Source organism: Diceros bicornis, chromosome 28, assembly GCF_020826845.1.
Source record: "Diceros bicornis minor isolate mBicDic1 chromosome 28, mDicBic1.mat.cur, whole genome shotgun sequence".
NCBI lineage: Eukaryota > Metazoa > Chordata > Mammalia > Perissodactyla > Rhinocerotidae > Diceros > Diceros bicornis.
In genome coordinates, this window is record NC_080767.1 from 42907840 (window position 1) to 42932584 (window position 24745).

General features: G+C 44.1%; 1 protein-coding gene across 7 annotated transcripts in view; it reads left to right on the plus strand.

Annotated features, from left to right (window-relative positions):
* The window catches only part of CAMSAP1 (calmodulin regulated spectrin associated protein 1), an 81244-nt gene that overhangs the window by 38268 nt on the left and 18231 nt on the right, over nucleotides 1–24745 (plus strand). For all 7 annotated transcript variants that reach the window (XM_058524509.1, XM_058524508.1, XM_058524507.1 and 4 more), the window contains 4 exons: nucleotides 8786–8866; nucleotides 12492–12633; nucleotides 21805–21944; nucleotides 22034–22130. In XM_058524509.1, coding sequence (XP_058380492.1) covers nucleotides 8786–8866; nucleotides 12492–12633; nucleotides 21805–21944; nucleotides 22034–22130 — 460 coding nt within the window. The remainder of the gene's footprint in view (nucleotides 1–8785; nucleotides 8867–12491; nucleotides 12634–21804; nucleotides 21945–22033; nucleotides 22131–24745) is intronic.

Consider the following 24745-nt stretch of genomic DNA (forward strand, 5'->3'; position numbering starts at 1 on the left):
TTCCAACCTTTATAATCTTATCAACACTTACACTTTTACATGTTCTCAATTCAATTGTAACCTGAGTCAAGGTCTTAAGGCTAGTCAGATTTTTCCCTTCCTTTTTCTGGCCTTTTCTTAGGTACCAAATAAATAATTATGTGAGAGCTCTCAAAACATTTTTTTCCCCCAATTTAGAAGTTTTCCCAATTCAAAGGATCCGTCGTCTGGCCATTGACGAGTAGGATCTTCATTTGTATATTTATTCCAATAGTGACTCGAACCAGTAAGCCTTTTTAAGGAAAGACCCGGAGGTAACTTTCCATGCTTAGAATAAATCTTTCCCATGGACGCAAGAGGCGTCCCTGGTGAGGGCGCAGATGATGTAGCCCCCATGATCCACAGAATTCACTCCCAAAGATATTCAGACTCCCCTGAGAGCTTGGCACAGCCAGACAGAGACAGTTCGGAACCCCAGTCTACTCGACTGGCCACCAAGGTGCACCCCGGTAAATGCACCTTCCGTATGGTGGAGACCAAGGAGAATATTCTCACTGGTCACAAAGCCAAGTTTTCTCAGGACACAGAACAAGACAGAAGGAAAAACCTCATCCGGTTTTTTTTTTTTTTTTCTTATGTGCACAATGACAACTTTAGCCACGCCACGCCTTAGGTCTCTTGGAGCCAGAATAATACCTAGCGGGGGAGGTGCCGCGGGGTTGGGGACTGTGTGCTTTACAGAGTACCTCGTCGTTGCACGGACATTTTCTTGCAGTTGGCGGGGGACCTGTGTCATCTACCCCGTTCCGTGACCCAACTTATCCTGTCACGGGAGTCTTCTGAAAGTGGCGAGCGCCCTAATGGCTCCTAACTGCTCGACCCGCGCCCACCAAATTTGCGGCCTTTTTGGCTTCGAAGATGCCCTTGGCAATGACCTTCACTTCATGTGCATAATAACCCACAGCAAAGTTTGTAGACGCTGGTCTGGTGAGACCCGCAAACTCACCAGTCTGTGGGGCCGGCCCGGACAGCAGGCTTATAGGGCCTATGCCTGCGTCCTACCCTATGGTATTTCCTTCTTATGACAAAAGACACAGACAAAAGAGAAAAACAGAGACTATCTCTGGGAGGAAAAGGGATCAAGATCAAAAACCAAGAGTACTCTACCAAATTTAAACCAAGAGTCACTAAAAGCCCAAGAAACTAGTTTCCCAAATATTTTCTCCTGCCAATCTAAATTTAGGAAGAGAAAAAATTCTCACCATTTCCTTCCGCCGGACTCCGCAGATAGAGATTCCGGGAGGCTGACATGGTAAGAAGTCTTACCTTTTTGCCGGCTTTCGTCAGACGTTCCCGTATCTCATCATCTGCAGTAGTCCAGGGAGAAGGCAGGTCTTCCAGCCAGAGAAGGCAACTTGCCAGCCAGTGTGGCTCCTGGCGACTACGCCAAAACTGTCGGGGGAAGAGGGAGAATCTCCCTCTGCCCTTTCCCTTAAGGTTCTTCTGGCTGGCCAAATAATCAAGACAGGTTAGCAGGAGAAAATAATACCAAGTTTAATAACATGTATACATGGGAGAAACTCAGAAATGAGCAACTCGTCCCTCTGTCTAAGCTGCTTTCTTAAGTATTGCAGCTAAAGGTGAAGGAACGTGTTGGGGGTGGGTAGTGGCCTGGGACTTCAGAGGGCAGGAGGACAATTATTTTCAGGGTCATCTATCGATAATGTGGTCAGGGAGAGATAGAGTTTTTTGATAAAAGGGGCTTGGTGCCCCTCCCATTGTAACATCTATTTTACATTATCTTTATAGCCATCATGATAGAAGATCTGTTCCAGGAAGGAGCCACCATGTCAAATTCTTTAGGCAGTTAGTGGGGGAGGTCAAATGTCCTTCAGAGAAAACAATCAAGGTAAAGAGATATATTTCAGGGTGGCCAAATCTTGATCTCCCACACTATTAAGAACTGAGTTCTCTTAGAAACTTTGGTCATAGGTACTGTGTTTTAAGATTCCTTCTGTGTGAGTACACTTGAGTGCAGATTTAAGCTTCTCTCACACCCATCCTGGCCTGTTTTTACCTGTGGAGCTATTTCTGGGTTCACTTCCTTTTCACGTGTGACTCTGTATCTGGGTGGTCTCATCCCCTTAGCAACTCTGGAATCAGAGAGTGAGGGCTGTCAGTGACTTCTGTGCCTGTCATCTGGGACTTGCCTTCACCACCATTTGATCACCTCTTTGCTTCCTTGCTGGGCTGGCCCACTTGCCTCCCTCCGGGCCTGGCCTCTGTGTGGGGCGCACGTCCCTGCAGTGCACCCTGACACCGTGCCCAGAACAGCTGCAGCTGTATATTTCCTAGACGATGCCCTTCTGAACAAGCCTCTCCCGCGCCCCTGGGTGATCAGGCACTCGGGGAAAGTCGCTCTCCCTGGGATTGGGGGCACTGCGGAGCTGTCATCCGCATCCCTGTCTTGTGTGCGTGTGACTGGACTGTCTCTGCAGTCATTTAGGGCCTCCTCTCTGTCCTGGGAGTTCTGGAGTTTTACCATCAACCATCTCGCTGTAGCTCTTTTTATTTTTTATTGACGCTCAGACAATTGCTTTAGTCTTTTTTAAAAAAAGAAAAAAACTGCAGCTTTACTGGCATATGATTTACATGCAATAAGTGGACCCAGTTCCTTGAGTTTTAACAAGTGACTGTGTTTTTTTCCCATTCACAATCAAGGTAACATTTCTGTCACCCTAAAAAAGTTCCTTCATGCTCCGTTGCAGTTAATCCCCATCCCAACCCAGATAACTACTCATCTGCTTTCTTCACTAGAGGTTAGTTTTGCCTCTTCTGGGTTTTGATAAAAATGGGATCATGTGATATGCACTCTTTTTGTGTCTGGCTTCTTTTATTGAATGTTCTTGAAATTGATCCATGTCATCACATCTATCAATGGTTTAGTTTTTTTTTTTTTTTTTTTTTTTGCTGAGGAAGATTTGCCCTGAGCTGACATCAGTTGCCAGTCCTCCTCTTTTTTTTTGGCTTGAGGAAGATTAGTCCTGAGCTAACATCCATGCCAGTCTTCCTCCATTTTGCACATGGGACACCGCCACAGCATGGCTGGTGAGTGGAGTGGGTTCGTGCCCGGGATGGGAACCTGAGCCGCCAGAGCAGAGCGTGAGCAACTTTAACCCCTCGGCTGTGGGGCCTGGCCCAGTGTAGTTCTTTTTATACTCGGTAGAGTTCCATTGTGTGAGTGTACCACAGTGTGTTTATCCTTTCATCTGTTGATGGGCAGTTGAGTTGTTTCCAGTTTTTGCCTCCTATGAGTAAAGCTACTAGGAACCTTTGTGTACAAGTCTTTATGTGCAGATGTATTTTCATTTCTCTGAATAAATACTTAGGAGTGGGATTGCTATGTCATATGGTAAGTATATATTTAACTTTAGAAGAAACTACCAAAATATTTTCCAAAGTGTTGGTACCATTTTAAACTCCCACTAGCACAAGAAGAGAATTTCAGTTGCTCCACACTTTTGTCGACACTTAGTGTAGTCAGTCTTCCAGTTTCAGCCATTTGAGTGGATGTATAGAGGTGTCTCATTGTGGTTTTAATCTGCATTTAATGACTGAAGACATTTGTATATATTCTTTTGTTAGGTGCTTGTTCAGATATTTTGCCCAATTTTTTTTTTTGTGAGGAAGACCGGCCCTGAGCTAACATCTGATACCAATCCTCCTCTTTTTGCTGAGTGAGACTGGCCCTGGGCTAACATCCGTGCTCATCTTCCTCCACTTTATGTGGGATGCCGCCACAGCATGACTTGCCAGGCGGTGCGTTGGTGTGCACCTGGGATCCGAACTGGCGAACCCTGGGCCGCCGCAGCGGAGCGTGCGCACTCAACCGCTTGAGCCACTGGGCCGGCCCCTATTTTGCCCAATTTTTAATGAAGTTGTCTGTCTTATTATTGAGTTCCAAGAATATTTTTATATAAATATTTAGGAATCAAGAGTTTTGTTAAATGTGTGTTCTTGTAATGTATTTCTTACTATTTTGGTATCAGGGTAATGCTGGCCTCAAAAAATGAGTTGGGAAGTATTCCCTCCTCTATTTTGTGAATTAGTTTGTGTGTGATTAGTATAATTTTGTCCTTAACTCTTTGATGGAATCGCTGGTGAAGCCATCTGGGTCTGGAGTTTTCTTAGTGGGAAGGTTTTAATTGTGAATTTAATTTCTTTAGTATACGTGAAAGATATTTAGGTTTTCTGTTTATTTTGGTGTCAGTTTTGGTAACTTTTGACTTTCTAAGGAATTTGTCGATTTTATTTAATTGTTGAATTTATTGGTGTAAAGTTCATAGTATTTCTTTATTATCCTTTTAATGTGTGTGTGTCCCTTCTTGTTTCCTGCTCTTGGTCATTTCTTTTTTTTTTTCTTCCCTTGGTTAGTCTGGTTTATCAACTTGATTAATCTTCTAAAAGACTTGCTTTTGGTTTTTATTGCTTTTTTTCCCTATTGTTTTCTATTTAATTTCTCCTCTTGCCTTTATTATTTTTTCTTTCTACTTATTTTGAGTTTAATTTGCTCTCCTTTTAGTTAAGGTAGAAGGTTAGTTCATTTGAACCTGTCTTCGTTTTGAATATAGACGTTTAAAGCTGTCTTTTCCTCTCTAAGCAGTGCCTTAGCTGCACCTTACACACTCCTGTGTGTTGTGGCTTTCATCATCCTCTTTAAGATATTTCCAGTTTCACTTGCAGATGGTTGTTTTATCAGTGAGTCGTCTAGGAGTTTGTAGTTTAGTTTCCAGATATTTGTAAGGGGGTGGTTAGTTCTAAATGTCTTCTGGTGCTTTGGATTCTAATTCTGTTGCAGTCAGAGAACACACTTTGTGTGATTTCAGTCCTTCTGAAGTTATTGAGACTTGTTTTGGGGTCCATTGTGTGGTCTCACAAAACGTTCATGTGCGCTTGAAAGGATGGTGTGTTCCGTTTTTGGGTGGAGAGCTCTCTGAGTGTCAGTTCAGATTGGTTGTTGGTGTTGTTTGTGTCTTCTGGTGTCTTCTGGCCTGGCAGCCAGTTACTCTAAGAGGAGAGCTGACGTCTCCAGCTGTAATTTTGTCTGTTTTTCCTTTTGGTGGTGTCAGTTTTTGCTTTATGTATTTCCAATCTGTTATTACATTTACACACTTGTAGGATTTTTATATCTTCTTGACAAATTAACCCTTTTGTCATCATGAAATACCTGTCTTTATTGCAAGTGATGATCTTTGTCCCAAAGTCTACTTCGTTTAATATTAATATGGCTGCTCCAGCTTTCTTATGATGAGTGTGTGCATGGGGTGTCTCTTCCCTTCCTTTTATTTTTAACCTCTTGTCTTTCTATTTAAAATGAGTTTCTTATGGATACCGTTAAGTTTGTCTTGCTTTTCCTTCTGTCTGACAATCTGTGCCTTATCATTGGAATGTTTAGACCAGTTACATTTAATGTGATTATCGAGATGTCTGGGTTTTACATCTTGTCTGCTTTCTGTTTATCTCGTCTTTTCTTTCTTTCTTCTTTTCTGACTTATTTTGGATTGGGTACTTTTTAGTACTCCATTTTATCTCCAGTATTTTTTAGGGGGCTGCTTTAAGGGTTACAATAAGCATCTTTAGGTTGTCACACTCTGCCTTCAAATAAAGTGATAGCATTTCACAGATCCTATCAGAAATGTCTTTTCCCTTCCTGACCTTTGTACTACTGTTGTCATTCATTTCATTACAACCCCAGAAACATGTTATTTTTGCTTTCAGCAGTCAATTATCTTTTAAAGTAATTAAAAATAGAAAATAATACTTATCCACATATTTTCCATTATCGTTGCTCTTCATGCCTTTGTATAGGTAAAGAGTTCTCAAACGTTTTCGTCTCAGGACCTCTTTATACTCTTAAAAATTACTGTGGACCTTAAAGAATTAAAAAATTATCAATATATACCATATTAGAAATTAAAAACAAAATTTAAAAATATTTATTAATTCACTTAAAAATGACAGTAAACTCATTTCATGTTAATATAAACAATGTGGGCCGGCCCTGTGGCTTAGTGGTTAAGTGCACGCACTCTGCTACTGGCGGCCCAGGTTTGGATCCTGGGTGCGCACCGACACCGCTTGTTCGGCCATGCTGAGGTGGTGTCCCACATACAGCAACTAGAAGAATGTGCAACTATACCATACAACTATCTACTGGGGCTTTGGGGAGAAAAAGGGGAAAAAAAAAAAGGAGGAGGATTGGAAATAGATGTTAGCTCAGGGCCAGACTTCCTCAGCAAAAAGAGGAGGATTGGCATGGATGTTAGCTCAGGGCTGATCTTCCTTGCAAAAATAAATAAATTAAATTAAATTAAAAAACTAAATTAAAAACATATAAACAATATACTTTTTATGCAAAATAACTATGTTTTCCAAAAAAAAATAAGTGGTGATATTTTACAGTTTTTTAAGTTTCTTTAATATCTGGCTTACTAGAAGACAGCTGGATTCTCTTACCTGCTTTTGTATTTAATCTATTATAATTTGTTGTATTTATTGAAGTATATGAAGAAAATCTGGCTTCACATAGATATGTAGTTGGAAGAGGGGAGAGTATTTTCTTAATCTTTTCAGATAATTATGCACATCTTATTTTTTTCCTACACCAAAACTTGACAAGTGGTAGTTTCTCAAAGGTTAATTGCAATGTAGAATTTGAAGCCATTATCAATTAACTTTTTTAAAAAATTGAGATATAGTTCACATGCTATAAAATTCACTATTTTAAGGTGTACAGTTCAGTGGTTTTTAATATATTCACAAGGATGTACAGCTCCCACCGCTAATTACAAACATTTTTATCACACCCTAAAAGAAACTCTGTACCCATCAGTACTCACTCCCCATCCCCACCTCCACCCGCAGACCCTGGCAGCCACTGATCTGCTTTCTGTCTCTATGGATTTACCTCTTCTGGACATTTCATATAAATGGAATCATACAGTATATGGCCTTTTGTGTCTGCCTTCTTTCATCCAGCATAATATTTTTAACTCTCAACTATGTTGTAACATTATCAGTACCTCATTCCTTTTTATGACGAATAATACTTGTTGTATAGATATACCACGTTTTGTTTATCCATTCCTCAGCTGTTGGGTATTTGTGGTGTTTCCACTTTTTCGCTGTTGTGAATTATGCTGCTGTGCACATTCGTGCACAAGTTTTTGTGTGGATGTGTTTTCATTTCTTGGGTATATCTCTAGGGGTGGAATTGCTGAGCCACATGGAAACTCTTTGTTTAACTTTGTGAAGTACTGGCAAAGTCTTTTCCACAGCACCATTTTACATTTCCACCAGTGTTATCTGAGGTTTCAAATTTCCACACCCTTGTTAACACTTGGTTTCTGATTTTTCGATTCTGGTCGTTCTATAGGATGTGAAGTGGTGTCTCATTGTGGTTTAGATTCGCATTTCCCTGATGGCTAATGATGAGGAGCCTCTTTCATGTGCTCGTTGGCTATTTGTAGATCTCCTTTGGAGAAACATCTGTTGAGATCCTCTGCCCATTTTGAAATCAGATTGTCTTTTTATTGTTGTAAGAAATCTTTTATCTAGTATTCTAGATGTTAGGTCAATGAACTTTTCGTACTCTGTTATATTAAAGTCCTTGTATCTTCTTTGCATTCTTCCTGGCCCTTTTGCTCACCCATGGTTTTGTGACATCATACATTGGTTATTTGGAAAATTATTTCATTGAGCTGTGTAGATCTTCCCAGTGTTGTCACATTTCATGATACAGTGTCAAAAATTACATTCATTAGTCACCACCAGTCTAATCAGAAAATCCTTTCCATATTTGAAAGCTATCTAGCTTATGGCAGAAACATATTTTCTAAAATGTTTTTTTATTTCCAATATTTTATTCTGAAAAATTTTAAACATGCATAAAAGTTGAAAGAATTATGTAGAGAACACTCATGTACCAACCACCTAGATTTTAGTTACCGTTTTACAGTACTTGCTTTATCACTTACCCGTCCATCCATCCATTCTAATTCATTTATTTTTAAGTTGATCTAAATTGATTCTCTTTTGTGTTTTTCTTTTAAAAATCAGGTTTTCTACCCTCTTAATTTGATTTGCATGAGTTCACGTATCTGTATTCTTGTTTAATAATAAAATGTGCCTTTTCATCTGATTATAGCTTTGACCACATCCTTTTAAGCATTGATGAAGAGTATTTTTCTCCATGGTATTATTTTATAGTTGCAATTTTGATTTTATCTTTGAGTTAATAATTCCAGGAGAGAACACTTTAATTTCCAAGAAGTTTCATTGATTGTTGAAGGGGTGTACAGTTGAGCTGTCATGATTCAGGTGTACCTAGTGTTATTGGTATGGTCAGGGCGCAGGTGAGCCCCCATTAGGCTCTTCAGTGGGGGTCTCAGGCAGACTGTTTATCAGCAGTTTGTTGATGGTAACGGGGCACTTGTGCTGTTTGTGCACCGTGGATGATCAGTGAGTGATGCAGTGTATTGAGCCTCTTGTGAGCTGGAAAACGTTGCAGTGGCGTTTGGAGGCACGGAGTATCTCCTGTGGTAGCAGACCGACTTTGTTCTCCACGTCGAGTCACAGAGCAGGAATCCATATATTTCTGCCTATGTGTAATTGGCCTAAATAATACCTGCATCTAAGAGTCAAGAGTTAAAACAAGTGAGGTGGGGTCTCTGGGTGATGAAGTAAAGATATGGATACCAGTGTTGGAAAGCAATTGCCTTTTTAATGCCTTTTTCTTCTACTTTAGGTAAATCTTAAAATGAGAGAGATAACAGAGAAAGAAGTTAAGTTAAAACAGCAGTTGTTGGAAAGTCCAGCCCATCAAAAGGTAAAGGGTCAATTTCAGTTCTCTGGTGTGCACTGAGTTATGTTGCCCCTGGTCTTAAAGAACCACATCATATTTACTCCTTGCTTATTCTTTATTTTTACTCATCAAGAAAGGAGCAGGTCTCCTCGATCCCCTGGCACCGGGCTGTGCAGTACCTCAGTGGTGGTGGGCCTGGCAGCTGGCTCCCCTTTTCTCCCTGGCCAGGGGTGGTCTTGTATTTAGCTTGGGAGGGTGAGGGAGATATGGGGAGGTGTTGGGAAGCTCAAGAGTAAGAGGTGACAGAGGTTGCCCAGGAGTTACTTCTAGAAGTCAGCAAATGTGGAGCAAATTGCCTACTGCCAAAGGTCCCCTGACAGTCCCTTGCACTGCCCATGAGGTCCAGTGTAGCTGCTGGTGTATCTCTAAAAGCCCGTGTGAAATTCAGGGGGATGAATGTTACGTGTCTAATGAAATGATGGAGATGGTGCGTTATGCATTCCGGTCGTTTCCATCCTTTTCTTCCCCTGACGTTATTATTTTATTTTTTGCCAAGCACATGTGTGACTGAATCCACGTCCCTTAAACATGTGTACGACATGGCTCAGCCGTGTCTGTGATCACTTGGCGTCCCCTTGCTCCTGGACTCCGGGGATGCCATGGGCACCACACACCAGGCCCACTTGTTAGCCACCTTGTTCCTCAGATGGACACAGATGACGCACGGAGCCCCTCCCTGAGTCTCGGTTGGCCTCTGTCCTTTTTGGTGCCCAGCTTGTACGGAGTTTCTGGAGTATTCTTTGCTCCTGCAGAGGCTAGTGTTGTAGAGGTGCCTGTGACCTTCCACTTCAGTCATCTGAGAATACAGGATGTCCAGGCCATGTGCACTGGGCAGATCTTCCTTCTCAGAGACATCTGCCTCTCTTGTAAACACTGTGAACGTGGTATTCCATCCCTCCAAACGTGGACCTGCCCCGCTGACGCTCCTCTCCTGCTTCCTTCCCTTGCTCCCCGAGCAGTCTCCCTCCAAGTGGTACTGGAAGTTAGTGCCTGTAAGTGAACTCCGTGCGCACCCGCTGCCATCGAGAGCCATCCTGTTGCAATCACTTGCTTCCATTAAAAATTGCTTGCACCCGAACCTGTTTCTTTTGTTCAGATGTCCTCCTTGGTATTGTTATTACACTTTCTCCAGTACGAGTGATAACCTGAATCTGGGCTGAGTAGGCTCCATAATGTGGCACTTGGGAGTTCTCAGTTGCGTTTCATAGACAACACACAGAGTTTGGTTTTGCCCAATTTCTTAGGTAATTTTAAAGATAGAGTTTTGTGTTTCTTCCTGTGGACACTTAGTTACTTCTTTATGTGATGAGAGTAAAAGTAAACGACAGGATCCACTCTCTTTTCTAATAGAAATCAGAAGGAATGATGAATAATTAATTTCTCGAATTCCTCTTTATATTTTGTTCTTTCTGATATTACCTTCCCTACTGGAGCTATTTGACAGGACGCCTCTCAGTAACTGTAGTGTGGGTCATCTGGTGAGAAAGATGTGCCCATGTGAAAGGCTGCTCGTGGGCTGTGGAGAAGGACTTGGTCTCCAGTGACCTTTAAATAGAACGTTGTGTGGATTTTCCCATAAAAAGTAGGTTGGAAAGTAATGATTTGGTTCTGCAGTGCAGCTGTGCTCCACGTGGCGACCCGTTCTGCAAGCAGAACAAGTTTGTTTCACTGTTCCTATGGAAAAACACTTGGTGCTCCAAGTGGCGCATTTTAAAATGAAGTTTTGGAACACAGATCTTTTGGCATAGTCCTGTGATTGCCTGTTTCCTTTAGTTTAATTATTTGGACCAGATTATCCTTGGAATTCTGTCCCGTAGGAGACACCAGGGGTCGAACTGGTAAATGAGATCCTTGTGAGCAGTGATGTGTTCTGCTTTCCAGCTGATAGATAATTTGCTTCTCTTTGAAATAGATTCATAACAAAGAAGAGGAAAGCATTTTTATGAATATTTACATCTCTTTTAGTTTTTTGAATCCTGAAGGCCAAACACTAAATATTAAAACAGTTATATGATTTAGTGAGGATATAGTCAAAAATTCAGGTGTCCTACAGGAGGTAAGGTTTCAGATGAGAGTTTTATAGAAACTGAAAATATGACCAAGAGCAGTGCCCCCTCAGGTGTCCTTTAGTTGCTAGGCGCGCTGACTGCAGCGTCCAGCAAGCAGGCTAGTGAGGATAAGTACTGAGAGGTCTGGTCAGATTGGCAGGGTCACAGGTTTCCCCTTGACATGCCAGCCCAGAGGGTTGACAGACCTGACTTGAAGATGATTCTGCAAGCTCCCTGGACCCCGTAGTTCAGTGTTTTCCCTGATTTTAAACGCATCCCATCCATCTTCAATCGAGGAACCATTTGCTTTCCTGCATGCTGTGGTCGATCACCCATGTGTGCTGTCTGTCTGTGGAGCCTGGCCTGGCGCATGCCCTCATACTCTGCATGCTGGAGCCCGTGGACTTGGCCCCCGGGACAGTGTGGGCATGTTACGTGTCGTAGCCAAGGCTGTGAGCCCTGAGAAACAAGTTAAAGTCTATGTCAAAACAGATTTTAGTGACTAATTTTAGAAGAATGTGTTAGAAAGGTTTTATACTAAATATCAGTATTGATTATTCTACCCTGTATGCTTACTGAGATCATGACTTTAAATTCCAGATTGCTGAGAGAGAGTTTTTCTTCAGGTTGGACTCTCAGAAATCCATAGTTGTTGGTATAGACTGCTGGTTTTCTTCCTCTAGTTTGTGTTTTGTATTTTCCTCTTCTGGAGAAAATGTGGCTTGCAGGAAATGCTGTATTTTAAAGCCGTATTGTGACTGTGAGTGCAGAAAGAACGAGCGTCCAGCAGGGCGTTTGGGACAGGCGCCTGCGCTGAGCCCCTTCTGGCAGTGGCAGCGGCCTGTGTGCTGCGCGCTCGGAAACTGACCTCAGTTACGGGCGCCGCGCTGAGGGGCTTGGGGCAGGTCAGACACCGTGCACATGGTTTCCCCAGAGGCAAGAGTATGGAAGCCTTGAAAAAATACTTGTTTTATATAGCACCTTGCACGCATTCAGTTTTCTGATACTTCGTTGCACTTATTAGAGGGGCTGGTTAATGTAGTGTACGAAATTTTGTCTAACGTAGTTTCTGAAATTTCTCAAAGTGTATATTAATGCTGTTTCGTATTTTTCTTAATGGCCGAGGTTAATGCTGATAATACTGTGAAAAGTAGCGGTAACTTGGGTCTTCCACACCTTAGGATGTTCACCTTTTAACTTGTTTCTCATTCGTTTATAGTATGCCAGCTTTTGGTAGTGTAGACGTGCATTCTGCCCCCTTTCCTGTGTGTGCCAGGGCACTTGAGAGTGAGAAGGCCTGTGTTGTTAGTAGCTAATTACTGTCACTCAGTGTAGCCGTGAAGCCCAGTTCCCTGGAACTTGACATATATGTTCCAGGCAAAGTATGTAACCCAGATGTTTGGAGCTTTTTCCCTACAATTGCTGTTGTTCCAGCATTGTCCAGCGGGCATTGTGTTAGTTCTAGATGTAACAGTCTGCCTGTAATGCAGCGGTAGTGAAGGCACGTCATGTGTAGACGGTTCTCGTTTCATCAACTGCAGGTGCGCTACCGCCGAGAGCACCTGTCCGCGAGGCAGCAGCCCTACTTCCCGTTGTTGGAGGATCTGATGAGAGACAGCAGTGATGGGGCTGCTCTCTTGGCTGTGGTCCACTACTACTGCCCAGAGCAGATGAAACTGGATGGTGAGTGGAGAATGCTCCCCTTGAACAGACCTAACCCCTTAAAAGGACATTATGAATACACTGATCCAAACGCTTAAAAAACCAGAAAGTAACACACTGAGTCCTTAATCCTCACTGGGACACTGGCATATAGATGAAAAGAGTTGAGGATGACATGCTTATTCTTAACCTGTATTTTATCTGAGGAAGGAACTGTATTTTGAAAGTATTTGGGTAATGTGTTAAATATTTTTGACCTTACTCGAGTCCCGGAATAGTTAGGATTTTGTCAATTCTGTTACAATTGTTTTAAAACATCTAGAACTTAGTTTGGGGATAGGAAAATGAGTGAAGAATCCAGTCTGTTTAAAAACCACTTATGAACGACTCCTCCATGCCTGGTGTTGGTGATATTGCGATGCCGTGCGTCTTTCGGAGGCGCTCACAGCCTGACGGTAGGGAGAGAGAGATGCAAGTGACGCTGTGAACAGCATGGCAGTGGATGTCTATACAGGGGGCTGTGGGAATAGGAATTCTGATTTAGGCTTTGCTGCGCACCCTCTTTCTGAGGGAGGTAGGTACAATGCCAAGAGAGTGCCCAGAATGCCACCTGATATGTGAAACATTTGTGTTAGACCCCGGCACTGGGACGGAGCTGACATTGGTCCTGGTCCTGCTCCAAGTACAAAAATGCTGGATTCTGTAGTTTTTATAGATAAAATAGTTTTTAAAATACATAGCTGAACTTGAAAGAAAGGGAGAAATCGCAGGTTCTAGGAGAGGGTGTCTTTGAGTGAAAAACCCGTGAATTGACACCTGGTTGCCCCAGGGCCTTTTGGGCCTCTCATGGTCACCTGGCCTTGGGGCTCTGTGTGGTGGGAGCTTTGACCAGGACCCAGGAGTGGACAAGGACAGCTCCACCTCCCGCCCAGGAAAGAACCAGGAGGCTTGTCGGATGCCTGTGGTTGGGGAGGGGGGCAGAGCTCTTTCCTGGTGGGAGGGAGGTTGAGATGAACATTGCCTGTGTGGCACTGGCGGAGTACACGTGAAATCGAGTCCAGGACTCGGGAAGCTGGTGGTCCCTGGCAGGAGTTAAAGCAGAGTTTTGCTGTGTAGGAACGCTTGCATGTGCCAGGGCACACCAGATACCCACCGAGAGCAACCACCCCACGGCCAGAAGATGAGCTTTGTGGAAAAGCAGAACCACACGAGGAAAGAGCCCTCATCAGAGCCGCAGATACGACAGACAGATTTGGACCAAGACGTCAGTGAAAAAGAACATCTGAACAAGAACACAATGTTTAAAATGATTAAGACGTAAAAGAAGAACTAGAAAACGTAACAAAGATAGGGACAGGAGTGGTACCTGTGTGCTGGAGTTTTTCCTTTATCCTTAGCACCTTTTTTTGTGTTTTCATCTCTTTTACCCTCTGCATTCTGGGTATTTTCTCAAGTCTACCTTCCGGTTCACTAATTCACTTAGTTCTTGCTTCACTTGTATCTAGCCTGCTTCTAACCTGTCCACTAGGGATCTTAAGACAAAAAGAATTATTTGGAATAGAGAGTCGTTGTTGGTGATGAAATGACCCACAGGGGGATGTGACAGTATTGAAGCTCATTGCGTCTAATAGCAGAATACCAAAATGGATATTTTAAAAAATGACAGAATTACGGGGAGAGATGAACAGAGCCACACTCATAACTTACATTGCAGGAACTGGTGGAAGAAGCAGGTAACGAGAGTCAGGCCGTGGAAGATCCGAACACAGAATTAACAAGCTTGGTCCCGGGCACCAGGCGTTATGGAATATGCTCTTTCAAAATAAATAGTCATGGAAGTATTTACAAAAATGGACTTGAGTAAGGCCACAGAAGAAACCTCAACAGATTGCAAAGAATTCATACTTTTCCCACAATGCGGTAAAACAAGAAATGAGTAACAAAAACATGCAACCTCTGTCTCTAAACCTCTAAAGTCTTTAATGCTTAGAAACCAAAGAAGATACTTTTCAGTATTTCATGGGTCACAGTGGGAGTCATAGTAGAATTTTCTAGTCTGAGATCTAGACGGACTGGGATTTTCTGTCTGTCTTGTTCACTGGCACATCCAGCCCTCTGAAATAGTGTCTCGGACAGGCTGGTGTGCAGTAGATACTTGTTGAATAAGTGAGTGGACAGCATACGTGCCAGAACTTGTGGATGCAGCTCAGAGTGGCCAGTAAAGGGCCACTTGTAGCCTCAGTGCTACAAGTGCTATTCTGGAAAAGAAGAAATTTTTAAAATTAGTAAACTAGGTTGAACTCAGTGCATTAGAAAAGAACATAGAAGTAAACCCAAAGAGAGTTGAAGGAAGGAAAATGAAGAGTAGTTTCCTGTCTCCTTCACTAGTCAAAATCACTCCAGTGTGAGGAAAAGAAGGAACTGAATTGCAGATTCCATCTTGGAGGAAACTGGGAGACCTCTGGATTCTGAACAACAAGCCCCCTAATCAAAGAGTGCTGAAAGGAGGGCAGAGGAGGGCGAGCCAGAGGAGCAAGCCGCTCCTTCTGCAGAATCCTGGCAAGGCACCAAACGGGCATGCCAAGGACGGTGGGGGACAGCCGTACTTGGCGGGGGTTCTTTGAAAGTTGGTTGGAAGGGCAGTGAGAGCCCAGGTCCCCCTTGTCTTCTGTCAGGCAGTGATGACGTCCTCCCCACACACCCACAGGAGATGGGGGCACACTCTTGAGGGGAACTGAGCCAGGCGAGCTCTAGTCTCAGACCCCACTCACAGAGGTGGAAAAGGACAAGGTGATACACTGAAATCAGGGCTTTTATGTAAAATCCTTCATGCTGGAAGATGAGCCTGGTTCTCCCTCCCATTTGTCTGCCCCAGTAAGCCGCCTCCTGCTTGGCTCCCTGATGCCCATCTGCCTGCATTCAGAACAGGGAAGGATTCTTCTCTATGGAAACTGGCCTTGGACAAAAGACCCACAGCCATGAGACAGCTGGCCCCCCACACAGTTGCCCTGCAGTGAGGTCCCCTTCTTAATGCCTCGTTATTAACTCTGGGCGGCCAGAGATCCCCTGATGTTTGAGGAAAGCCACTGACCTGGACAAGAAGCCGGACAAAGAGACCAGGCAGGCGAGCAGGAGAAACATTAGAGATGAGGGGTCTGTGACCCGAGAACGGGGTGCTGGACCAGCGCGTCTGAAAGAGAAAATTAAATAAGTATGTACAAAATAACCAGACAGAGACAGGCTCTGGGAAATAAAACATGTGGTTGCTGAAATGGAAGAATTCACTGAAGTGCTAGATGACAGAGTTGAAGAAATCTCCCAGAAAGTAGGTCTGAAAAGCAAAATGGAAAATGAGGGAGAAGAGGTGGAAAAATGAGAGGCTCAGTCTACAGAACAGAGAAGATGGGAGCAGAACTTACCTAAGAAGAGTACAGAAAATGCCCTGAGGACACTTGAGGCCAAGCGTTAGGACCGTGGGGAGCCAGCATGATTAATGAGGAAGGGCCACAGCAGAGCACGGTGCAGTCAGCTCCACAGCTCCTGGGACAGAGAGGGGATCAGTCCAGTCACACACACACAGGACAGGGATCTGGACCACGGCTCGGCAGTGCCCCCAATCCCGGGGAGCGCGATTCCCCCCCGAGTGCCTGATCACCCAGGGGCGGGAGAGAGGCTTGTTTGAAAGTGCACCGTTGGGGTTCTGAGCACAGTATTGGGGTGCACTGCAGGGATGTGCACCCCCCCCCCCCCCCGCCCCGAGGCCAGGCCCGGAGGGAGGCAGGTGGGCCGGCCCAGTGAGGAAGCGAAGGGGTGTTCAGAGTAACAAAGGATGTGAAAAACTGAGGCAAGTATTAAATCTAGGAAAACCAGAACGTTCTACAAGGAGTAGAAGCAGAGACGTTCTAGCTCAGCTGTGGAAATGGTTATGTAGCTATTAACATGAGACTCATCTAGATTTCCTCACACTTCCTGCCCGGTGATTCCAGCAGGAGTCTGGGGGTGGGTCTCAGAGGGCCACGTGAGCTCTCGTCATCCTCTGCCATAACTGCAAGTTGTGGGTGATGTCCCTTAGTGACAGGCTGGGAGCTGATGTCCCTCGGTGACAAAGGCCGTGTCTCTTATGGAGGTGATGGCCAGGCCAGAGGTAGAGGACGGATGGGGCGACATGGGGTAGGCTGGGCAGAGAATTGCTGTTTTTCTTAATAAGCTTTTTTTCATATTGTTTGGCTTTTTAAAGACTTCATGTATTTTGTTAAAATAAAAATTTTAGGTAAACTCAATAATAAAAATTAATAAAATAGGAAACTTAAAAGTTTTAGAGAGAATGTATAAAACAAAGCTTAATCTTGATCAAGGAGGAGGGCAAAGATAAAGAATATAGTGGCGAAGAGGTTATAAATACAGATTTTAGTGGACACTAAAATAAATACTGAGAGTATTGTATGTATGTATGTATTTGTATGCTGCATACATTTGAAATGTTGATGAAATGGACAGTTTTCTGTTGAACCAAGAATAGATGGGAATCCTAAATAGACCCATAACTACAAAATAAGTGGACTGAGTAGTCAAACATCCATCCCTACAGACGGGCTTTTTACTGGGATGTTGTATCAGCTCTCGAGGAGTTGACAACTCCTGTGCTGTATAAACCGCCCCAGAGAAGAGGACGAGGTGCAGTGCCCCAGCTCTTTGGAAGAGGGATTATTCCCTGACGCCAGGAGTGGAGTACGGCAGGAAGAGTGTAGGCTCACTGTCCTTGTGACTGTGGACTGGAAACCCAGGAATTGAGCAACTGAACATGTTCTGTACGATCGTCACAGGAGGTGCAGAAGATGGTCTGTTAGAAGTCACTGGCCCACTTGTGACGGACACTCCTCACCTGCTGGTGACTTGATCTGACCCCACAGAGGTTCTTGACCCAGACTGCCACGGACCTTTGTGTTCTGACCTTGGGTCCTTATGAGCCAGGGCACCAGGGCAGGAGGGAGGGAGGAGGAGCCTTGGACCAGCCCCGGAGCACCTGGCAGGCTGCTATCCACCTGCCCTGCACTCGGGTATCAGCTCATTGTGAGTGTTGTGGACAAAAGAAGACCTGTTTGTAGTACTTGGGAATAAACTCAACAAAAAAGATGTAAGACCCATGGAAAAATGGTAAACTTTTCTGTACTTGGAAGAAGAGAAACTGTATTCATGGTGCCTAAAATCAGTAGAAACATTGCAGTTTTCCCAGATTGTTCATACATTTATTGCCAGTCTAACGAATAATTTTCTTTTAGAGAAATTGACAGGGAATGTAAAAATTCATGTGGAAGAAGAAAGGCCAAAGGGAGAAAATTAATGTTTTGTAACATTTGTTTTGATATGAGTTTAAATTGACAGAAGCATGTACAGGGAATTCCTGCCTGCCTTTACCCAGATTTTCCAGTCGTTATGTGTTGTCCCATTGTGCTGTATTTCTCTCTCTCCACGCCCTTTGAGATACTTGGAGAGCAAAGTCGTTCTCCGAACACCACAGCTCTCAGGAAGGTGACGTGAGGCAGCACGAATCCCGGCCCGTTCACGTCCTGTCAAGCGTCCCCGTGACGTCCGTTAGGGCCGTCACTCCCAGACCAGGTCCAGTCCGGCATCACTCACCACGTGGCTGTCATGCCTCTTCGTGGTTTCCTGTAATCTGGAGCTGATTCCCAGCTTCTCATAGTCTTTCCTGACCTTGATCTTTTCTAGGAGTGCAGGTCATCTAGTTTGTTGAACATCCAGTGTTTCCTCCTCATGAGATCCAGCGTATGCATTTTTAGCGAGAATACCGCAGAAGTGACGTGTCTTCCAGAGCGTCTGGTCGGGACATCAGGTTGCTGTGCCCAGGGTCAATGCACTAGCTTTGGTCACTTGGTTCAGGAGGCGTGTGCTGGGTTTCTCCACTCCGGCATCACTATTTTTTGCTTTATGATTAATTAGTAGTTTAGGGGAGAGGCTTTGAGACTATATAAACATCCTGTTTCTCACCAAACTCTGACCCACGAGTGGTATCATCTGTTGGGAGTCTAGCTGTTCTTTTCTATTTACTAGTGAGCATTCCACTGCAGGGAGAGCTTTATCTTCTTTCTGCTTACCTCTTGATTCATGTGAGGATGGTCTCATGGATCTTATTATATTCAGTGGATTATAATCCGTTACCTTCATTCTTCTGTTGCCTAGATTGTCCCTGATTTCAAGCAAGTTGATTTTGAAGAATAAGAGCGTAGAGTCTTTGCTCTACAAAGACCAAGCTTTGTTTGACTTTGTGTTAGCTAACCCAGTGAGGTTTGAGTTCCTAGGAACTGTGCAGAGAAGCCTGAACAGTGACGCTCTGTGGGGAACCTGGTGCCTGTGAGGTGGCCCACAGCTGACAGGGAGAGGGAGGACTGGCCAGTCCAGAATATGGGGACACGTGGGAAATAGGGTGAGATCTCACCCCACGTGAGACAGAAGCCCCTCTCCTTGGATGAAAGACCTAAACCCAAAAAGCAAAATTTAAGAACTTTGAGAAGAGAATATTGGAAAATGTTTTTTTACATTTCTGATTTCTTTTACTTGTAACCTTTGGAAACTAATCACATGAAACTACAAAATTAGCAAATGTCTTGAAATCTGTATATAAAACATAAATTGCCTCTAATTTCAAACTCTCATTTATTAGTGTACCACTCAATCTTAGAAAAGAGGGGGTGGCTTCTAAGATAGTGTTATGACATTCTTTACAAAAGGAAACTGTTCCTTTTAACTTTACACCCAGCCCACACCCCAATTTCAAAACACATCATTTAATTGTCTTGGCCAGGACATTTCCAAGACAAGATTTTATGTTTCGCTCCCTCAGCTTCTGGCTATCAGGAAACCCGTGCTTTCCTCTAGGAGCAGAGTTTGGTCCTCCCCTTCCAGTATTCTTCATCCTCGTCTTTGCTCCTGGAGGCAGTTCCTCTGGTTCACTGTCTTCGTCTTCATTAAAAGCTGTTGCTGCGGAGAGGGTTTTTGGAGCGAGAGTTGGAAGTTTCTTTAGGCTCTCTGGGTCCAAGTTTGGCGGATATGGCAGAGGCTTTCCATGTCGTCTGGCTTCCTGTGGCAAATCCAGACCTGGAGACCTTTGCAGGCTCTGTTGGGAGGTCTGCAGCTGCTGCTTCAGCCCGTCGCTTCTCAGTGCTGCGACTGGAACTTCCCCTCCATCACTCCGGCAGCTCCAGCTCACTGCGGCTTCCTCCCGCCTGCCTTCCCGCCCACCATTTTCCCCGCCACCAGGAACATACGTTTATGGCTTTGATGTTGGGGTGCATTACTTAAATTATAAAAAAGCACAAATAATAGAAAAGATTCTTATATTTAACCATAATAAAATTCAGTATAGTAACAAAGGAACGTCAAACAAAATTACATGATGAAACTATATGCATGAAAAAATATTTGCAACAAATGTAAATTGATAAAGAATCGTCACATTCCTTTTGTAACAGTAATACGTAAAGAATTCCTACCAATCAATAAGAAAAAGACGAACAACCCAGAGGCAAGGTAAGAACGGGCTTTTCACGGAAGAGAAAGTGAAGAGTGAAAGCACCCCAGTCATCGGGGATGTGCAATTTCAGAAAGGGGTATCTCACGCCCATCAAATTGGCAAAAATTAAAAGGCCTGATCATGCCGAGGTGGAGGTGGGGAAGGAGCAAGCTCCAGAATTCTTGTGTGGCCTGTGAACAGGTATTGGCCAGGTGTGAGGAGCATAGCTCGTGGCTGCCCAGCCCCTTCTCGGAGTGTGCAACTGCAGAGAGTGCACACAAGTTTGGTTTTTACAGCGTTTTTCATGATGGTGAGAATTGTGGAATACTGTATAGTGGTTAAAATGAATGACTGAACTCTACCCACATCCACATAGATCTATTTGGAAACATAATACTGAGTTTAGGGGAAAAACAGGCTGCAAAATAGGCGTAGTTCGTTATCATTGAGCCCAGTCTATGGTTTACTGTTTATGGGTACATTGCTCATGGACCCAGACCATGTGTGATGAAAAGGCTGACACAGATGGCTTCAGCACCATCTGTGATATTTTGTCACTGAAAGAAAATGAGATCAGATAAGGTGTGATGTTGGTATCTGGGTAGAGGGTACATGGGAGTCTCATCTTTTTATTTGCAGTATTTCCTAATCAAAATTTTAAAAAAGGAAACGTTTCTTAGTAATATAGATGTACACAATTGCTCAGCTTATGACAGGTTTCTCTGGAGAAGGAGTAGGGCTGGGGCGCTGCACAGGGCGGGAGTGGTAAGTGAATCTGAGGTGCTGTGAGTCTAATTTGTGCATACGTCCAAACCCTTGAAGATGATTTATTCTTAGAAATAAAGTTATTTTAAAATAAGTTATATTTCTCAAATCCGTTTGTTTTATATTTATTTACAGGCAAAATTAACTTAAGTCCTCAATACAGCGACTTCTTTTCTTGTCTTGAGCTGACTCCAGCTGTCCTAGTGGTTCTTGTCTGAGAGCTGCTCCGCCTCCTGTCACAGAGCACTCAGACTCTTGGGACTTGATGCCTGTGCTGGAGTTCACTGATTGCTGGCATCCTGCAAAGCAGCATAAAATGGAAAATGGTCCTGCCCCAGATGCTAATAGCCAGCAGTCCCCACCTCTTTCACGGAGGAGACTTTGCTGTGCTTCGTCTCCTGATTTTTGTGATGAGTAATATTCCTGTGTTGTTCCTTGGATAAGCCTGACATTTCCCATTTTATCCTCCCTGCTGCTCCTTTGTAGTCATGGAGATAACCTCATGCAAAGGATTTCTGGTTGATGAGAGAGTCTTGGTTAAACATTAACTAGCTTAATGCAGCAAGGTCCTTTTATAAACTGAAAGGTGATTGTTACTGTCCATTTTGGAAGCACAGTCTTAAATATTATGTAATTTGTGTTATGCTTTTTAGATGTTAACAATTCAATACAGATCTTGGAGATTTCTCAGATCTTTCTCTTGAGTGTTTTATTTCTATATTTAGTATTACTTGTAATACTTACTGTAATTTTTAAATCTCTTAATGTTGTTACCTTTTAAAATATCACCACTACCTTCATTTAAAATGTTTTTCAGTTCAGAATTTTATATGTCTATACACATACTTATGAAGCAGAATATCTTTATAATAAATTGTAGTTTTCTTTTTATCTGTTAGATATATGCTTGAAGGAGGTAACGTCGATGGCTGACAGTCTGTATAATATTCGGCTTCTGAGAGAATTCTCAAATGAATATCTTAACAAATGCTTTTATCTCACCTTAGAAGATATGCTGTATGCTCCCTTAGTGTTGAAGGTAATAATGAATTATTAAACACACATTTTTAAAACTGTGTATGAATAAGCTATTTATTGTGTCCTTGGTTTTTTTTTTTTTTCTTTTAGCCAAATGTTATGGTTTTTATTGCTGAACTATTCTGGTGGTTTGAGAATGTCAAACCAGATTTCGTTCAACCCAGGGATGTTCAGGAGCTGAAAGATGGTGAGTGACAAAGTTTCCATAAAATGATAGCTGTTTCCTCTGAGAGATTCCAAATATAATCCTCAGAAGGTGTCCTTAATTGGCTCCTAACTTTTTGTACTAAACGGTGTTTAAGTTTAAATGGTTTCTTTAGGGGTGCAGAGACTGTGTTGTTGTCTTAGCTCCCTGTCTGGCGCTTCTCTGTTGTGGTCCCTGGCGGTTACCTGAAGAGCTTTTCCACGCTGTCCAGCGCTGGGCCTATCCTTGTCTTGTAGGATCAGAATCCAAGGGTCAGCAGGGTCATTGGAGAAGAGCTTCCAGGTGGTTCTGATGTCCTTCCTCGGTGAGGAAGCACAGCTCTTCTCTCCTCTATGATGGCTGTTCTCACCCTCCACAGTTCTTACTTTTTGCCCCTAAAACAAGGCAGAAAAAAATCTGTGTTTACCATAGAGTAGAATAATCTTCCAGCCTTGAGAATCATAAAACTTTAAGAAGATAATATGGGAGAATGTCTGGGGCCGGCACGGTGGCATAGCGGTTAAGTTTGCACGTTCCGCTTTGGCAGCCCGGGGTTCGCTGGTTCGGATCCTGGTCATGGACCTGCTCATCGCTCATCAAGCCATGCTGAAGCAGCGTCCCACACAGAAGAACTAGAAGGACCTGCAACTAGGATATACAATGATGTACTGGGGCTTTGGAGAGAAAAAAGAAAAAGAAGAAGATTGGCAACAGATGTTAGCTCAGGGCCAATCTTCCTCAAAAAAAAAAAAAACGGGAGAATGTTTTTGTGTCCTCGTGATTTCTTATAAAGAGTAAAAAGTAGCTACAAGAGAAAAGATTGATAATTCAACCACATTAAAATTAAGATTTTTTTTTGTTAAAAGATGGTAAAAAAAGTAAAAAAAAGAAATCAACTAGCTACAAGGGGGAGAAGATACTTGCATCACCTACAATGGGTAACTGGTATCCAGAATATGTGAAAAGCTCATTCAGTTAATAAGAAAAAGAGAAACCAATAGAAAAATGAGTAAAAGACTTGAACGGGTACTTCTTGAAAGTAGGACTCCAAATGCCCAATAAACTTATGAAAAGATGCTTAGCCTCATTAGTAATGAAAACAAAAGCGATACACAGATCCACCGCCACCAAATTGGCAAGGCAGACAGTGGAACCGTGCGGGGGCTGGGGAGGTGATGAAGGCATTTCTCTACCCTTGTCACACACTCCCGCTCAAGAACCATGGCATCTCCCCTTGCTTGAGAGGCCGTTAGCCTGCTTTGCCTCTCCCAGTTGGGCCCTGTCCTGGTACCCACGTAGCGTACTCTCCTTCCCACAGGTGTCCCGTGAGGTCATGCTCCACATGCGCCCACTTGACTGTGCCTCAGACCTCACTGTGCTTTCCCAGGAGTCTCTGACTCCCTCCCTCCTGAATCCGCTTAGCAGGCGTGTATTGAGCAGTAGCTGGGAGCAGGCGCTCTGGCCGGCTGGTACTGGACGTACAGATGTGAACAGTCCATTGGAAAGCAAAGCGTGGTTAACTGTAGAACATTGTGACATGTGCTGTGACCTGGGGGAATTGACCTCCGAAGGATGGGTCTTATTTTTTAGAAGTGGGGAGGGAGGCTCGGAGGCATCAGTGCAGGGAAAGGGAACAGCATTCGCGAAGCTGCCGGCGCCTACAGTGTCTTGTTTGTGACCTTTCTTCTTGCCTGCTGACCCTTGGGAAAGAAGAGTCGGAAACGCCCAGAAAGTGGCTGTAGATATGGTTCACTCTGGGATGTGCCATGACCAGCAGGTCTCATGGTCACGGGCCCACTTGTGCACCTGCATTCTGTAAGGTGTGTCCTCGGTCTGACGAGTGCTGTGTGGGGTCCTGTACATCGATCTCGTGCTCCCTGTAAGCTGTTGGCTAGATGTGTGGCTGAGCCCTGTGCACAGGAGAGGCAAACACTCCAAGCAGAATATGGCCCGTCTTACCAAAAGGAATTGCTGGTGCTCCCAGAGTGGGCCCAGTACCATTGGCATGCCACTGAGTGGTCAGTTGGACTCCATAAGGCCTGGTGCCGCACTAGATGCTCAGCCTTGGCCCCTTGGGAGCCTGGTAAGTGAGAGTTGGTACCTTTAGCCTCCCACGCATAGGTCCGTCCCTGCCTTTGGCCACTTCACATGTGTGCCACCCATTGTGCCAGCGTGGCAGTGGCTGATGACAGGCTGGCTGGCAGCAGCAAGCAGCGTCTGTCTGCATTTTGAGTCGACCTGTCTGTTAGCCAAGCTTAGGCTTTTCTTCTTCCGTCACCTGGCTGTCAGGGGTCCGCATGTGGCTCCTGATAGGAGCTGGGAGGGTGCTGGTGTGCTGGTAGATGACGTGCAGCTTGTGGCCTTGGGCCTGCATAGGCTCAGTCTTGGGGTGCCGCTTCTGTCTTACGATGAACTGCTGACAGGCGGCTCGCCTTTGTGACTGGGAGTGTCTCACAGGACTCCGCCCGTGACAGATAATTCTGGACACAACGGTCACTTGGTGCCCTGTGAGCAAGGCACTTGGTCTCTGTCACGCCCAGTACACGCCAGGGCTTGTTTGTGAAGGTGTGTGGTTCTTTGTGGCAGGCAGCATGGCCCTGCTCCAGAATCCCAAGGTC